At 41.2% G+C, this 18,933-nt stretch overlaps 1 protein-coding gene across 1 annotated transcript; it reads left to right on the top strand.

Moving 5' to 3' along the window:
- Positions 1-106: 106 nt before the first annotated feature.
- On the top strand, positions 107-15,877 carry LOC128265589 (uncharacterized). The gene is made up of 7 exons (XM_053001707.1): positions 107-267; positions 6,264-6,502; positions 8,056-8,139; positions 8,210-8,347; positions 8,405-8,544; positions 10,389-12,651; positions 14,565-15,877. Exons 2-7 carry the CDS (start codon positions 6,326-6,328, stop codon positions 14,724-14,726), a joined length of 2,964 nt encoding a protein of 987 aa, XP_052857667.1. The 5' UTR covers positions 107-267; positions 6,264-6,325; the 3' UTR covers positions 14,727-15,877.
- The last annotated feature ends 3,056 nt before the right edge of the window (positions 15,878-18,933 follow it).

Below are 18,933 nucleotides of genomic sequence, written 5' to 3'. Positions count from 1 at the left end.
TGTGTGTGGAGACAACGTACTGACAAAGGCCCAGACTCAGCCTCAACTTGGCTCGAAAGCTGTGGGACGAGAAGGCCGACTCGAGTCTGGGGCCAGCGAATTGCGAGCAGGCAAATCCGTCGTCAGTCGTCAGTCGCCAGCGAGTAGTCCACTAGAGCGCGTTCGGGCACGGACAAGTGTTAGAGACAAGTCTGGTCTCAGATCACACAAATCGGCATTTACTAACTCACAAAACCACTAGGCGTCGGAACGCGTCTCAACGAAAAAGTATATACGTTTTTTGTTTTGCTCAATATTTTTTTTTTTAGTTTGTATGCAATAAATTTGGCGAAATACATTTGCAAATGCTCATGCTCTCTGCGTGGCTTAACTAAGTGGCCCTAGCTTGCAAACAAAAGCCGTAATGGCTCGCCAAACAACTTTTGTGAATTCTCTAGTGAAACAACATCGTCTGTGACCAACATTTTTTTGAGTGCTTTTATCGTTTAAATCCGATGCTCATGCACATCGTATGCTCAGTTTTGTAAAACTAGGATTACTTTTAACGCCCTACTTTGCCCTTTTTACTCTGTGAATTAAGCTGGTAAGCAATGCAAAGCAACTGAAGGAATCCAGAAATGAAATGCAATTTTGTTTGGTAAACTATTTGCTGACCGTGACCCTCGAGAACACTTCACCATTCCCCTCACTCAAGGAATCCTGTATATGTTTAATATTTAAAGCGTCACCCCAATAAATGCAACTGTGCTAATACGAAACAAACATACAACACAGCAACTTAGGTGTGTGATGCATCTAAATGCACATGCAGCACTGTCATTGGTGTGACACCTATAAGTTTTCTGGGTATTTGATATAAGCGACGTCGCCATGGCATCGCTTCTCGGAACTGGCATTACTAACCAAATCAGATTGGAATCTTAATTGCTAGCAGGTAAAAGCATAGAGGGCTAGACAAGTCAAGTGGACGGCGGCGCCCTGTTTCCGATCGCAGGGCATCCACAAAAGAACCGATCTTTGGCTTTCTCCAGAAAATGTACAGTAATCCGCTGACGGAATAAATGGCTTTTGATTCTGATCTGAGAAAGTTCTATTCAATTCCATTGGAGCGTGTGCGGAAGTGTGGCGTTCTCATCGCCTTGATGATTTCATTCAATTCTATTGTTGACTTCATCGCGACGTTTGCCTTTTGTAGATAGATGCTGCACTTCAATTAGCTGTTCGCCTGATACAAAATGAATTGCTTTGAAGGGCTTAAGAAGCCCCAAATCAGGACTCAATCGATTGCCCTTGTCGACGGCTTGGCTTATTTTCTTTGTCGAGTTTGGTTTGATTACCAGCCTATTTTGAGGAAAAATATCTATACATCTTATAACGCCAAAAAAAAGTCGCCTGTCCTTGCCCCAAAACCAAAATATGTGTTATGTTATAAATACAAACTGTACCGTAACGCACTTAACACTGTCAAACTTCCATAGTTCGAACAACTTCCGAAATCTGCCAATAAATAACATCTGAGTTAAGGAATATACTTTGCATTGCCTTGAAGATACTTCGAGCTAGGAAAAACTGTCTTATATATTATGGATTAATTAAATCCCTACAATTAGTATAATGGAGTTTGGCAAATGCTCTCGCTGAGGTCAACCCTATAGAAGCCGGAATCAAGGTACAATCAAGTGGGCTCCGAGTATTGATGGTACATGGGTACATGGGTACGTAGGTACGTAGGTATTCATGGTAAGTGCGTGGGTATCGCACAGTTGGAATGCTGTCGCAACGCCGCCGCCATAGAAGCTAAGCTGAGCTGTTGTTTTCCAGAGCTTGAGCACTGGCTCTGGCCTCCGACGCTTACGCATGCCGACGAGGCAAGCTCGCTCCAGGAGCGAAAGAGATGGAGGTTGTGGGGCAGAAAGAGAGAGGGAGACAGCTTTAGAGGCGCACGGCGCATGCGCAGCCCGAGTTTGCGATACATACCGGACGTACACGCAGAGAAATAAGTAAGAGCATTGATATTCTCAGCTTTAAATTGGGAATTTTGTTATAGAAGGTACTCGACAGAATAATATAGATTAAGATAATATATATATATATTATATTTCAAGATTTTTTCTTTAAAAAAAAAACGAAGATTTGTGGTGTCTTTGTGGTGATGCCGGAAAAATACCCCCAATTCAGAGCGGATTCCGTACGAATGAGAAGCAGAATCAAAGAAGGATAAGCTATTACCAATACAATTTCTTAGCATCTGTGAAAATATCAAAAATCAACATAATGGCGTTGTATAGCAAATATATTCGAGAATACTCAGTCTGATTTTGATGTGAATCGGTGAATTTATTGTTGAGCTATGCCGCTTTTAAAAGATGTTATTCGATTTTTTATATATCGTACTGGTAAAGCCTCTTAAGGGACGAAATACTTTATTTATATTAAATTGCAAATTGCCCTAGGCTCGCCGACATTTTGTTTGCTGGGAACATACAGATTTAATGCTTTTAATTTTGTAACTTTGATAAAATTAAATTGAAGTAGGAATGCTTTGACACTCGTAAAACTACTTCTTTAGGAAAAAGTTAATGAAGGCAACAAATCCCGATTTAAGGGAACTCAACAATTGCTTTAAAAGAGATTATACATTTTACAAACAATTTTTTTAAAATTTTTTTTACGCCCATTTATGGAAGTTCATTAAAGGGGAGAAACTTAAACATTTGTATACTTAAACCTTCACTTAAGCCTAAACAACAAATTAGTTTATTTCTCCATGCATGCATCATTTCGATATTTTTCTCGATGGTTCCTCTGTTTGAAAATAAAGTACTTTAAACAGCCTTAAAAAAAAAAACAAAAAAAAACAGCCTACTTAATGTAAAAAAATAGACATATCCCTTGACATTGTCAATACTACTCGAGAGTAATGTAGCGTTTGGCCAACAAAATAAATGTTGTAACGTAATTTTTATAGACCCTTGTTTCCAAATCAGAGAACTTTCTTGATTTTGATTTTATTTGTCGTTTTAAATATGAATACCTTAAATTTGTATACATAACTGTATATATCGCTAGCGTATATACTTCAATCGAGCTGCCATCAACTGCACTAAGAAATAAAAAATATATGTTTGATTAATTAAAGCTAAATCCTTGAAGTTCGCCTCTTATTATTTTTAACCAAAACTCTAACATGATAGCTTGAACATGTATATGTCAAAAGTAGGGGTGAGCTATGTATACATATATATATATATATATATATATATATACATATATGAGAGTAAGCTGGGAATGCTTTTGATATTGTTTACCATTTGGTCATAAGTTTGTAAGACTGTATAAACCTTAATATCTCACCTGAATGGAAGCGCAAAAAAAAATTGACATTTTTCTGACTAACATTTAAATTTTAACGAATGTTTTGTTAAATTTTGAATAATGTCAATGAAATGGTATATTGATACATGATGGTCGACGACCATATACAAAATCTGACTTGAATAAAGTTTGTTATTAAAGCTTTTACACCAAAAAGGAATGCGTTAAAAAACATTTAAACAAAATTCATTACTGGAATATTAAGATATAGATTGTGTCCTCTGCGGATGTCGCAAATAAAAATGAAATGCTTTCATGGTTGCGTTACAAACTTCGGGCTTTACGATCGAGGGTAAACAAATAGCCACATTTTCTTCCCGTGCATTCGCATTTCAACTGCTACCCATACCTGAGCAACTCTCAGTCGTCGCGTAATCATTAAACCATAGCTTGTATCTGGAGGGGGGCGGAGAGGGGAGGGGAGGGGAGGGGGCGGATTTGTGGAGTTAGTTGGAGCGACGAGGGGCGGAATAAAACACAGAGCGAGCAACAAGTCAAAATACCAGTTTTTTCCGAGCTGAGCGACAAAGCGAACCTATCTATAGATACCATACCCATACCCATACCCATACCCATAACCATACCCTCTTGTGTGCGAGTGTGCCTGTGAGGCTGCACACAAAAGATACTCACCTACCTGTGTGTATGCATGACTACTTTATGAGGAAAGGTGTGCTTATGTACATCGATCACGGCTGTGTGCGCCCAAACTTTTTTACATGAGAAAGAACGCTAGTGCAATTAATTTTGCGCATTTTCGCGAATTCAGACACTCCGACTTTCAAAATAATATTTTTTTTTATAGAAAAATACTTATGCATGTTTATCTGTTCTTAAATTTTTGTTAGTAAATGTGCATATTTCTTACTGTACTTACTGCACATACTTGTAATTATTTTTGGCCAATTTAATAAATACAAGCAACTATTTTTTTAAAATGGAATTAAAAATTCACTTTTTAACAATCAACAATAGCAAGAATAAATAAATAAACGCAAGACAGAAATTATTCATTGCGTTTTTTATACTTGAGTCAGCAGCTGCCCCAAGCAAAGTCAGATCATAGGGTTCTGGAATGCTTGCATTTGTATTGGCTTATAAATCTTTTTAGTGCTGCCAGCTTAAGATTTGAATATGTGATTAAAGAGATAGCTTTGAAAGCGGTATTGAAAAACAACAAATTTTAAAGTTCAGAGTTGGGAATTCTGTCGTATTTTTGCAAGATCCGATTGAGATCAGCAGTAATAATGCGGCTTTCCTGCAAAACCGAAACAAGTTCCCTCGGTCCGTGACTCATTCGAATGATAACGTTAGCGTTGGGCTGGTCTATTGAATCGTGACAACAACCTTGACAAGTACATATTTCCCCGGCGGCATTGGGTGCTCACTCGAGCAGCTGCAACTGGATTCGGTTTGGATTGGCCCAGGTGCACCAGAAGGTTGGATTGCCAGGGCAGTGGCCAAAAGGCGCTCCTACGTGCCATAGCTCGTTCCCTACATCTGTATCTGTATCTGTATCTGTATCTAAAGCTGAAGCTGTATCTGTATATGAAGCTGAAGCTGAAGCTGAAGCTGTATCTGTATCTGTGCCAATGCCCATCTGAATCCGAATCGCGTTGGTTGGCTGGCTGAAAACCCGTTCTTGCAGAAAATGGTAAGCTCGTACCGAGTAGATTTTAGCCAGTGCTGGTTTTGCCTGGCTTTTGCTATACTTGAGCCGTCGTCTTGGAGCGCCTCGAACTGGCTTTTGGCCTGGCTTTGTCGCAATGCAGTCGGCAGATCCGCCTCAAGGCGAGTACCCGACAAATATGGCCAAATTGTCGTAGGTGTCTGGCCATATTGGTCTGCTAGCCTCTACTTGTGGATCGGGTCTTTTGTTGGCCATATTGCGTGTACCACAACGCCTTTATGCAATAAGTGTAAGTGGATTGGATGCATACTTGCATACGAAGCTTGCTTACAGATTATTTTGTATTTCTACCTAAGTAAGTTCTAGTTAATCCAGCCCTCGAGATATGAAATTACGCTTATGACTTTTCCATGGGTGGAGTGTCCAAATCAGTTTGCTTGCAGGCCAGTGTAGTTTGGGTCTAATGGCAGTCTCGGCTCTCGTTAAGAGTCGATTGGGTGACCCATCAATCTTGGCATTGAACATCTGTTCATCAGTCGAGGCCCAAGCTTGTCCATCGTGGCCATATTCAAAGCGCAAAAAAAGATAGATTAGAACACAAGTCCCAGAACACAAACCCGCTTGAGAAATAGGTTCTGCCAAAAGCTGAGCCCAGCTCATACGTGAATCACGTATGTATCTTTGTATTTCTGTGACTCGTTGTTAAGCCGCAGATATTTGGGGCGAAGGTCGTTGACAGAACGCTGCCCGTCAAGCTCAAAAGGTGAGGTGGAGTCGTTTTGGTAGAAGACAGGTCACTTTTAGGTGGACTGTTCAAATGATGGTCTGGAGTCCCTGATTAAGGAAACTAAATTAGTTTCTTTTTCATTCACATTTATTTCAGTAATTTAAGTAAAAGAGAAACCATACCAAATTAATTAATAATACCCTCTGCAAAAAAACAATCAATAAAATGAGTGACTTTTATAACCCATCCGCCATGTTGGCTATGTGGGCGGAATACTGGCGTTGTCCAATCGGAATATTATGCAGAAAATTTAATTTTGTACTGTCTTTAGGTAGAAGTGATGCAGTTTTAGCAGTTATTTGGTTCTCTGTAATGCATTGAGTAGGTACTTTCCTGAGCCAATTTTGGCGTTTTATAAATGTGCATTGTCAGTGCATACATACAGTGCATGCATTTCTATTGTTCCCTTTTTCCTTTGTAACATACCCACTGTGGAGAGTCAAAGCACTAATTGTACGTATTTTCCTGCAGCCCGAAACCCATTTTGCTGTTTTTCTGGCTTTGGAGCGCCCATCGAGGAACCAGCGAGCAAAATGAACTGGGACCAGGGGCCATTTTGGGCCAGTGGAAGACGGCGCCTCCTGCTGGCCGCTCTGCTGCTGCTCTTCCTCGGCGGACAGACCGCGGCCCAGTCCAATTACGTGCAGCACGGCGATAGCGGAAACTACACCACCAACGGACTGCCCGAGGAGGCGACCCTGGACGGCAAGGTAAGCACTTGAGACGCACTTAGTGTGCCATTCTCCGAATCGCTGGTGGGGCAACCACGGCCCTCCGCCAATCAGCTTAAACGGTCGTCAGGGCAGGAAGGTCCGTCTAAGATGGGCCCTGCCGCACCAAAGACAATATGCATACAACCAACAACCTACACTTAAAACAATGTAATCCAAACGGGGTCGAATCAATCACAAAAACTCCTAAAAAGATCCGAAACAGGATGGGAAGCAAGCCGTAGCTTATATACCCTTGCAGCTTTTAAAAGAATCAAATATTCCTTACACCATTACTATGTCCTTAAAAAATTTAAAACAAATTTAAAAAAATAGAAAAGTTACATTTTTATAATTTTTAATTTTTTATGTTTCGATTGTTTCAACGGGAGCTATATGTTATAGTCGGCCGATTTTAATGAAATTAAACCCTGAATTCTGAAATATTAAACCACCACTATTTATCGAGGAATTAAAAAAAAAAATTAAGCCATGCAAAGTTGTAATTTTTGTTAATTTATTTTATGGTCTTCTTCATTTCTGACTGAAATTATAATACCCTCGGCAAGGGTATAAAAGAGGTTGTATTTCGTAGTTACAAAATATTGAAGATTTTTGAGATGTTTCTCAAATTTAGTAAGAAAAGTAACATAGTTTCTAGGTGAAAAGTTTGGAGGTGTTTATAAGCGTGAAATGCTCTACCATCATTTTCTGAATAAAGAAAATGCATTTGATTTTTTTTAGCTTTATATATTTTTATTAATAATGATTTGTATTCCGGGAAGGCATACAAATTGGACCCACATATTCCACAGTATTTTAATTAAGGAACTGAACAGCAAGCTGTAAATGCGTTTGTGGAGCATTTGCATCTGTTTATTTTGTGCGCTGGTGTTATATCAGTGGCTCAACCGCTTTCTCGACGCCACTTCCTACAGAGGTGGCCACAAACCCACAATGGCTTTCGCCTGCACACAGGGCTGCCACAGATCCTAGGGAAACTCACAGGGCATTGTTCGGGCGAAATGGAGCACCAGCGTGGCTGAAATTCCCACCAAACATGCATGAACCAGCCACCTACTTTGCGCTGGAATGTGTAAGCTCATAACAAGCCATTTTTTGCGGTCGTAACTATTTCTAAATTTATGTTCAGATATGTTTCTCTGGTCGAAAAAGATAGGGGAACGTGTGGAAAACAATGTCGCTGTTACGAGAGCAAAACCAAAATATTCATTTGTTGGCAGTGCTTATCTCGTTTTGAAGCCAAGAAAAAGTGTAGTTTTTAACATTTATTTTTATTGTGACCAAAGCTACACACACTTTTGAAGATACACACAGCATCGAAAGTATTTTGTAATGCACCATAACATTCTTTTATTTTTTAAAATCTGTTGGATCAGTGCTTTCTACGGCTATTTGTGGCGTTCTAATAAAAATATGTTAATAATGTGCATTGATTTTATTCCCGGTTTGGTTTTTCTTGATATGGAAGTTGACTTGTGGTTTTGTAATAACATATTTGTGGAATGACAATGTGTGTATTTATTTTGAAGGTGACCAAACTGGACGACATCAGTCCGCTGATATTCCTGAACCGAACGAAGGCAGCTCTCAACTGTGCCGCCGGCTCCATGCAGGTATGTGCCTTAGCTTTTCTTTACGGGAGTCCGCTTTCTTGGGCCATAACCAACGATCTCCGGCCAACAGGTTGACCTCAAGTTCAACGACCCGTTCCATGGCATCATCCAGGCCGACTACGACCGCAGCAGTGCGTGCCGCGTGAGCGGCAAAGGAGCCCTCAGCTACCGCCTCGAGTTGCCGCTCAAGGGATGCGGCACCATCCAGGTGGGTGCTTTCGACATCTCAGCTCGCCAGTTGCTTTAATCCCGTGTCCTCCCGCAGAACCCCACCCGTGTGTTCACCAACAACATCATAGTCCGCTTCCACGCCAACCTGGAGATGGACGGCGACGAGATCATCACGATTGTCTGCCGCTACCCGCCGCCAGTGCCCTCGCTGCCGCCCGCCTTACCGGCGCCCATGTAAGCCTCTAGTTCTCTAATCTCTATATAGAAAGCCATCGGTGCGAAAACTAGGAAGCAACGCTGGCTGTGCGATCCACCGATTAACAATATAAATATGCATTTTTATTGCATTCTAATAACTTTAAACTGATTTGCTAAGATTTATTGGGACTCCCCAAGTGGTCCAATCGCTTCCAATTGGAAAATATATTTAAAGTAACATCTAAAATGCATAGTTATATAGTTCTACTACAAAAGTATTATATGAGAAAAGTAGTTTTAGGGTATTCGAGCTATCCATCGCAAGCGAAGCTGCACTAGCACACTAGAAATTATCTGAAAACTACAAAAGTGCTTATTAGTTACAACCATGGAAAGTAACGTTTTAATAGGGGCTTAGTCAACTAACTTAAAAAAAACCGAGGTTAATTGTTAACTTTAAAAAACCTAGTAAATCCATCATTGCGGTTTTCAGTTGTTCTAAACATAATACATTTTTTCAATAATTAATTTGATTTTAGTATGTGAAAATTGAAATAAAATATACACCACATAAATCAAATAGGACCCAATATCTTCCACATTAATTTAAATATTTTAACACTGAATAATGTAACTTTATTGTATTAAGATATGTATATAATAGGAAATGTTGCGTTCTATAGCGACAGATTTATTTCTACTATTCCATTTAAATAAGTGTAGGATATAACATATAAATGGGGTACTAAAATGTAACTACCTAAACCTATTATGACAATAGCGCAAAATTGCAATCATATTACATGTATTTATTGTTGTATGTTATGTTAGGTTAACTTTTCTCTTTTTACGATGGGAGATTTCTACAGCTATGGACAGCTAAGTAGCACAAAGGGCGCTTAGGCTATATTCTCAACAAAATCCCTTTAAAACTACGGCTTTTGGTTATTATTATTAATAATTAATAATGATTTTAGACAAAGCGAGGTTAAAAAACCTTCAAAGTAAAGTGAAGCCAAAGAATCCAATAATAATGAAGTTTCTGTCAGATATTTTAGGGTTAAACCTTAAAACATTTTTTAGATTTAGATTTAAACAAAATGAATACTCTTTCACATTGACCAACACTTTTTTTATTTATTTATTATATATGTAATATTAAAAATAATTGTTAATCGAATGTTGTGAAGGAAACATTAATTTGGACAGATGCTGGCTGTGTAATGGGTTCCAGTCACCTGGCCATAGTTGTATGGTCCTTAAAACTTTTTTCAACCGATTTAGATTTTAACAAAATTAATAATCTTTCACATTGGTCAACACTTTTTTTTTTATTTATTTATTATATAACAAATGTTAATCGAATGTCGTGTAGGCAACATTAATTTGAGTAGATGCTGGCTGTGTAATGGGTTCCAGTCACCTGGCCATAGCTGTATGGTCCTTAAAACTTTTTTTACAACCGATTTAGATTTTAACAATATTAATAATCTTTCACATTGGTCAACACTTTTTTTTATTTATTTATTATATAACACTCAAAATAAATCTTAATCGAATGTCGTGTAGGCAACATTAATTTGAGTAGATGCTGGCTGTGTAATGGGTTCCAGTCACCTGTCCATAGCTGTATGATCCTTAAAACTTTTTTTACAACCGATTTATTTTAATAAAATTAATAAATAAAATTTAATAAAAATTAACAATAGGTAATATTTTATATTAAAAATAAATTCGATAAAAATCGAATGTCGTGTAGGCAACATTAATTTGAGTAGCTGCTGGCTGTGTAATGGGTTCCAGTCACCTGGCCATAGCTGTATGGTCCGGCGACGGACCTCAGACACTCGACTGCTTAGTAACCCTGGTTTCTCCCGCAGCCTGAACCCCATCGCCACCAGCTCCGTGCTGCAGCCGCCGCTGAAGAGCATCCAGATCCTGATGATCATCTGCGCCATCATGTTCCTGACCCTTCTGCTCCTGGGTCTGGCCGTCTCCTACTACTGCCTGCGCAGCCGCTCCATTCCCGTGGTGCGTCGCCTGCCGATGAGCATGGGCAGCGGCTCGGAGATCACCAAGCTGAGTGGCAGCAGCGTGGGCAACATCAGCGCCTTCGAGGGCGTCAAGATCCCGCGCGCCCACGCCGCCCTCCAGGCGGTCTACAGCTCCTCGGGCAGCGAGGGCGCCCTCATCCCCTCGGACTACCCCAGCGAGTCGCACTCGGAGATCGAGGAGATCGACACCCGCTCGCTGCCCTTCAGCTCGGCGGGCAGCTGCGAGAACCGCGCCTTCGTCCACGAGACCTCCAGCCTCTACAGCGACCACTACGCCCCTGCTTCTACCCAGGAGCCCTCTGCCGCCAGCGCGGTGATGACCACCACATCGGTGACGCGCCACGCCTTCCCGCTGCAGGAGGCCGTCGCCGTGGCCGCGGACTCGCCCAAGTTCGACGTCCAGGTGCGGGTCAAGAAGTCGCCGCCGCCGCCGCCCTCGCCCGTGACCTCGGACACGGAGAGCGTGGCCACGCTGCGCCCGGACCGCAACAACCTGTCCACCATCCTGGAGGCCTACGAGGACCGCGAGAGCGTGCTGACCCTCGACTCGCTGCCGCCGCCGGCGGACGCCCTGGCCATGCACTCGCAGTTCACCTACGTGCCCGAGCTCCATGCGGCGCCGCTCCCAGTGGCCCAGGCCCAGGCCGAGCCCAAGTTCTCCGTGTACACGCGCACCCACCACGAGGTGGTGGACGGGCGGCCGGAGACGTGGTCCGACTACACCGACGGCCCGGCGCCCAGCGAGATCACCGACCTGTCCTCCGAGGCGCCCGACCTGACCGTGGACACGATGCACTACTACGAGGACGAGTTCCAGCCGGTGGCCGCCCTGCAGCCGCAACCGCAACCGCCGGTGACCACGTCGCACACGGTGGACGACGTCTACCTGCGCACGGTGACCGAGCGGAAGACCATCGAGGACATCGAGAGCCACAAGCGCCGCGTCACGGAGTACAAGAGCAAGCCGCGGGCCCCGCTGCCGCCGCCGCCGCCACCGCCGGCGCCGCCGGTTGACCCCAAGTTCGACGTGCGCGTGCGCAACTACCCCAGCGACCGGGAGCAGGCGCTGTGGGAGAACTTCTCGGACATCTCCAGCGCCTCCGGGCTGACCCTCACGCCCAGGATGGAGCGCAGCGAGCTGAGCCTGGCGCCGCCGCCCGCCCAGATCCACGACAACAAGCTGAAGCTGACCAGCCCCGAGCTGGTGGGCAACATGAAGCCGATCGAGGTGCCGCCGCAGGACAAGGACGTGCCCAACTGGGACGTGCTGATCCGCATCCTGGAGGAGCCGGAGCCGGAGCTGGCCGAGATGTCGGAGGCCGGCGCCGACGATGCCAGCTCGGTGCACAACCTGAGCTACGACGACCGGGCCAAGTGGAAGGAGATCATCACGACGCAGTCCTCGCTGCGCACCATGCTCACCGAGGCGGTGGTGCGCGAGGACTTCGAGCGCATCCGCCAGGACACGCGCTACGAGCGCATGTTCGAGCCGCAGACCTGGGACGTCATCATCCGCATCCTGGCCCCGCCCGGCGACGACGAGGACCCGGACGTGGAGCTCCGCACGCCGCGCCGCGGCAAGAAGGCCTCGCCGCAGCCCTGGGACACGCGATCGCGCCGCAGCTCGCTGCCCACGCTCTATGAGTACGACAGCGACGGGGGCTCCAGTGTGCGGACCATCCGGAACGACCCCGGTATGTCAGGGATGCCGGGTATGCCGGGCATCTTCTCCGGAGGACCTGGAGCACCCGGAGCCGGAGCCTTCAACCTGCAGCGGTCGCGCCGCAGCTCGCGCACCTCCTACCAGACCGACCACAACGACTTCCGCTCCATGTCCGAGGTGACCGTCGACTTTGGCCGACGGCAGGTGGACCACCCGGACACGGACAACGTGAGCGACGCCAGCAGCACGTACCGCATGCAGTACTACGACGACGACGACCGGCGCTCCTTCCACCGCTCCCTCAGCCACCCCTCGCTGGCCCGCTCCGCAAGCGAGTTCACCGAGCACTGGACCGCCCCCGACGAGATGGAGGTCTCCTCCCCGGAGGGCACTCCGCGCACTCGCCGGGCTGGACAGGATCGACAGGTAAGTGGTGGGCAATCCCCAAGCCTTGCTTTTTAGAGCTGAAAAAACTGCGGTTCGGACAGAACTCCTTGCAAAGGGTTATAACACCCCTCCAACCATTTCCGACCCTACCAGATGTACTTTGACCAACACAATGCAGTGTAGAGCCGGGGTTAAGAAAAAAAAACAATATAAGAGAGAACGCTATAGTCAAGTTTCCCGATTATTTGATACCCGCCACTCGGCTCCCCACCCCCGCTAACAGTTCTTTCGTTCTGTCTCTGTAGTGCAGCGATTACCAGCAGAGCAGCAGCAGAGTCCTTCATAAACAAGTTACTTCTTGAATATTAGCTCGATTTAAAAAGTGCTTGTGTCTATCGATAGGTACACACAACACACACACAGGGTGCAACACATACGGTCTAACATGTCTCAGAGTGACAGTTCATATGTTCACGATTTGTGGGCGTTACAGTGGGCGTGGCCCCGCTTTGAAATAAACCTCTAGCCTTCATAGTTTCCCAGAACTTGACGTTAATACTGACGGACAGACAGACGGACATGGCTAGATCGAGTCGGTTATTGATCCTGATCAAGAATATATATACTGTATATGGTCGGAAACGCTTCATTCAACCTGTTGTTGACTTGCCCCGGTCGATTTTGATGAGTATATGTATAAAAAAAGTTAAGCTATGTTGGTTTTCCGTTTATATGGGCATAGTCGTCCGATTGGAATAATATTTAGATAATATAAAAACCTTATTTTTTAAATATTTAACAATTTCTATCTCCCGAAGAACATTACAAATCAAGAAAGGAACCAAACTTCGGCAAGCCAAAGTTTATATACCCTTGCATCTATTGCAAAATTAAAATATTCTTTAAAACATCTAGAATTCGAATAATATACGTCTATGCTCAAAAACATTGCAGCAATGATGACTTCCAGCTCAATTATTCCAGCGCTCCTATGACAGCTATATGATATCTTTATCCGATTTGAATTAAATTAAAAACTTAGTTTTGAAACCATTACCATGCTCAAAAAAATTAATTTTGTTTTATATCTCCGATTGCTATTTTAAAACGAAATTTTAATAAATTATTGTTTTTCTGTTTTTATACCCTTGCAGAGGGTATAATAATTTCAGTCAAAAGTTTGCAACGCAGTAAGGGAGACGTTTTCGACCCTATAAAGTATATAGGCGAGTCGATCAAGCCATGTCCGTCTGTCTGTCCGTCTTTTATCTTTCTATTTCAGGTAGTATATAAGTCGGAACGAGCCGGATCGGACGACTATATCATATAGCTATAGCTCCCATAGGAACAATCGGAAAAAAAAATACAAAAAAATGATAACTTTGATGTTTTCAAAAATTTTTTTTAGTTCTTCGACATATAGTAATGTTTAAATATTTCAGAATTACGGTTTAAATTTCATCAAAATCGGACGACTATATCATATAGCTCCAATAGAAATAATAAAATTATATAAAATAACTATCTAATAATTGAGCTGCAAATCATCATAGCTTCAATGTTTTTCAACATATACGCAAGTAAATCATAATTTTAATGTTAAAATTGTTGTTTAAGTATACTGTTGCCTTTGATAAAAAATGTGTTTTATTTGACATTATGTGTTGAACGACTAATTTGTACGAAAACTTCAAGACCACTACCAAATTAAATGATATATTTTAAATAAAAAGTTATGGTCTTCAAATACATATGTTGCACACCAAAATCAACCACATTGACCTTTCTGTCAACAATTTTTTGCTCACTGGGTTTCTATACACTTAACTGGTTTAAAACATATATGAAAACACATTGTGTGTGTTACTGTACGAACCCAGATATGATCTTTGATCTTTCGTACTCCAAAAGTGTTGGCCAATAAATTAATATGTTCCACTCCCTCATTTCAGCCCCTGCCGTCGACCCACCTGGCTTTGACCTCGGGACGAGCCGGCGATCGCGTTCTGGCCCAGACCCAGACCCAGACCCAGACCCAGAGTGAGTACGTGGAGACCCACCGAAGGGTGTACCACGCGGAACAGGAGGCACCCTTGCCGCCGCGCAAGTGGTAGGGAGATTGGTGGACGAGTGCCCTCACTTAACAATCGACGGAGCACGCCGATCCGGAAGGGGTTTCAAGGTAGAGCCCCATTTGCAGACGTGTGCTCCGGAAACTGCTGCAGCCACCAGGCGGAAACTGCTGCTTCACGAAGGCCCCTTACATTTAATTTAAGCTAATGGGTCGTTCAGTACATAACCTTACAACAATTAACAAACGTGCCAATTACAATTGCCTGACAGAGTAGCCACTACAAGAGTTTGAAGCGGACGAAGTTGATGGACGACAATCGGAACGGACGAGAGGAATACCTACCAACTTTTCGACCTTTTCTGATAGTTCAGTTAGCGAAAACTGCAAACCGAAGGGGCACTTAGAGTCCAAATTGTACTAAAGTATAAACAAGATGCCAACTCCACTCGATTCGTGTGTTCAGCACTCCCAACAGAGATTTCGCATTTAATCGAACATGTTCAGTAGAAAAGAGCGGTATAGATAAATACATAGTGTGTGAAGGTTTTAAATATAGTATAAAGTGTTCTTTGGTAGAAGACGCTGCCGCAGATCAGTCACAACGTGAAGCCCCGTCGTCCTCTCTGATATGATAATTCTTCTAATACAAGCCGAATGATTACACTCTAATTTCTAGTGACAAATGTATATATGTATATATACAGAGATCAAACTGCCACATGCACTCGATTTTGACCAGATTCGAAGATCAATACTACTGAAATATATTCTCCAGGTGGGACAGATACACAGGTTTGAAATGAAAGTATTACTACAGTATAGTTTTCCCATTGAACCGCCTTCTTGATTCTTATGCATTGGGATTAATTACGAGTGCGCCAAGTGTTCGGGACGGAAAGCTGCAACAGGATCCTAATGAAAAAAGACATACTGATCGATAATATACGGGGTCTCAAATGGATTCCTTTCAAAGGATCGCACAATACTTTCTCATGATTATCAATTTTTTCGTAACATAGTACTAATCCGTCCAAGACATATACCATAAGTGTAATTGATAAATAATAATAATAATACGCAAATAGACAAACATACATATTTAATTCGCTTTTTGGTTAGACAAGCCTTACAGAAATGTGTCTAACCTAAGGCACTTGGAATAAATTATGAATAAATATACCCACTAACAAAGTTTGATTTGTTTTCATTTTTGTACCCTTGCAGAGGTTATTATAGCTTCAGTCAAAAGTTTGCAACGCAGTGATCAGCATCACTAGGAAGTCGATCTAGCCATGTCCGTTTGTCCGTCCGCCTGACCGTCCGTCTCAAATTATTATCTCAGCTTAAAAGCTATCTGCATGAAACATTCCCAAAAGTATTTCCATTGCCGGATCAATTGGAAAAAAATTTAGGAAAACTATGACTTCACTCCATCTTAACTATTTTTTTTTATTCTCCGTAATACAGTTATGGTATAATATTTCTGAGTTACGGTTTTAATTTTATTGAAATCGGACAACTATATTGTTTAGCTCCCACAGAAACATCCGGAAAAATGTATAAAAGAAAGTTTAACGTTGCCTATTTTCAATAGATTTGAATATTGAATATTGTTTCGATATATAGTAGTGGTTTATTATTTCAGAATTAGGGAATTAATCAGTATGACGAGCCCACCTCAATACACAGAAAAAAAATTAGGAAAAGAAAAGGTAGTTGTTATCGTACCCCCAAACAAAATCTCTGAGTGTCATTTTAATAACTATATTATTAATAATTGCTCGCACTTAATTTGTGTGAATAATCTCCACGGGGAAACTTGTCAATGTGTGTGTGGCGACAGCGCTGCTAGGGTTGCTCATGATGCAAATACGATCTTATTAGATCTGCCGAGAACGAAACATTTTCAGAGACAAACGCTAGAAAGAGATAGCAATCGTTTTACTTTTTCACATTTGCCAAACGACTGGAAAAAGTTCCCAATCGGCCCGTTTTAGCCAAGTATTTGAATTTTTGCCTATACATTTAGGCTATTGCTTAATTGATTTTATACTCTTGCAGAGGATATTATAATTATAAAGTATATATATTCTAAATCAGCATCACTAGGAGAGCCGATGGATTTCTACGCAAACTAGTTTCTCAATTTTAAAGCTATCTGAACAAGCCGGATCCCATATGAACAATAGGAAAAAAATAAATTTAAAAAAATATAACTTTGCTGTGTTTAAATTTTATTAAAATCGAACGACTATATCATATAGCTCCCATGGAAACAATAAAAATATAACATTTTTTTTTTAATCTATCTTTTATATATTGTAATTTTTTTTAATTCTTTTGACTTATTAATAGTTTTGGAGTTCAGAATTACGCTTTTAATTTTATTAAAATCGGAAAACGATATTATATAGCTGCCATAGTAGCTATCGAATAATTGAGCTGCAAATCATCATAGCTTCAATACTTTTAAACATATACGCAAGTAAATCATAATTTTAATTTTTTCAAGAATATTTAATTTTTGAAATTGTACCCTTGCAGTGGCTATTATTATTCAGTTAAGGGTTTGCAACGCAGTGAAAATACATACCCGACCCTGAAAAGTAAATATTCTTGATCAGCATCAATATGAAAGTTGATCAACAACAACGAATCTTTCACAAAAGTCTTTATTCTATTGCAGGTAGTATATAAGTCGAACTAGATCGGACGACTATTAATAATAATACATTTTGAATCTGCGTCTTCTATGTGCAGAGTCTTAATGATATTTTTTATAGATTAAAAAACGATATGAAATTATTATATATATATTATATATTATTATATATAAATTATTATATATATATTTTTTTTTTTCCCTTTCGTAACTGACTCTCAGTCAGTTACTCTTAAATTTTGTCACTTACTCCACGCGATAACACGGACTTGATACGAAAAGGGAAAAAAACAAGACGGAATTTCGTTCGTTACGATTTTTGCAAAATCCCGGTTGTTTCGATTGCACAGCAGTGTTTTATTTTTTAAGTAAGTAAATATTTGATCCTCATTAGTGTTATTGATTTGGACGAACTTTAAGAAGATTAGTAGATTCATATTTTAATAATGATGATAATGGAAAAATAATAATAAAATAACGAAATAATTTATTTTGAATGTGAATTTAAGATTGAGTCTGATTCTAACTATTGTATGCAGCTGTGGCTATATCATTGGTTATTTTAAACAATTTTGGGCAATCCTTCTTCCCCAAATCCACTCACATTTGATGTAAAGTTGCAACCTTTTTTTAACCCTTGACATATAGAAATAATTAATATACGGGGGTATGTTTTACGGAATACGCCGGAATTTCGACGGTTCTGCAACTGGAATCGCTCACCCAAGGCCAGCTTATTCATGTCGAGGCCCCTAGGCAAATATTTGATCATTTTGATAGATTTTTAGAGAATGATATGTCATCGATACGATACTTTTTTACATATTTGCACAACCCTAGATTTTACATTCGAGAATTTTACATTAGTTCACTTTTATTCCACCAGAGGGCGAGCATGAGAGTAACGATATATGCAAACGTCCAAAGCGCGTCTCAGTTCGTAACGCGGCTTAGCTCGAAAAGCGTCATCTAAAAGTCTTTTGTGCTACGTCTTGACTATATGTTTCTCTATATGGAGGAACCAAATATCATTACTCTCGTTCTGGCTCTCTGGCGGAAAAAGTGAACTTATGTAAAATTCTCGAATGTAAAATGGTCATTTGAACCGGTTAAGCGCGGTGGTTGTTTTTGAACCGGTAAAGAGCCGAGAAATTTTGTTTAGCATCACAAAACATTAAATCCGGCAACGCGGGTGCTGTATTTTAACCGGAAGAGCGCGGGAGCCGTTTTTAAAATATTTTAAGTAACAACCGAGAATTTTTATTTAGCAACACAAAAAATGTAATCTGGCATAACATTAATATAATTTTTTAATATGTATGAATAATATAAAAATTTAAACTAGTTTGTTAAATAATTTTGTTTTAATGTGTAAGAATAATATATGTATTTCAATTCTTATTTAAACAATTGTTTAATTGTTTCAGAGTAATTGTTAATTAATTATAATATATACCGGTCTTCTAACTTAAAGCACATAGACCTGAAATTATTAATATACATCTTATTAAAATAATTTGGTACCTAGTTGAACTCGTCAAATGGTTCTAAGAGAGATTTTCTCTCCTTTTTCACTCTCATCCGT

Source organism: Drosophila gunungcola, unplaced genomic scaffold (assembly GCF_025200985.1).
Source record: "Drosophila gunungcola strain Sukarami unplaced genomic scaffold, Dgunungcola_SK_2 000137F, whole genome shotgun sequence".
Classification (NCBI taxonomy): domain Eukaryota; kingdom Metazoa; phylum Arthropoda; class Insecta; order Diptera; family Drosophilidae; genus Drosophila; species Drosophila gunungcola.
This window is presented reverse-complemented; position numbering and strand designations above follow the sequence as displayed.

What these genes read in the sequence shown, in the direction of transcription:
- LOC128265589 (XM_053001707.1), top strand. Translation starts at nt 6,326, where the DNA reads ATGAACTGGGACCAGGGGCCATTTTGGGCCAGTGGAAGACGGCGCCTC. An exon ending in GTGCCGCCGGCTCCATGCAG is followed by an intron (nt 8,140 to 8,209) that starts GTATGTGCCTTA and finishes TCCGGCCAACAG; the next exon opens with GTTGACCTCAAGTTCAACGA. An exon ending in CCCGCCTTACCGGCGCCCAT is followed by an intron (nt 8,545 to 10,388) that starts GTAAGCCTCTAG and finishes TTTCTCCCGCAG; the next exon opens with CCTGAACCCCATCGCCACCA.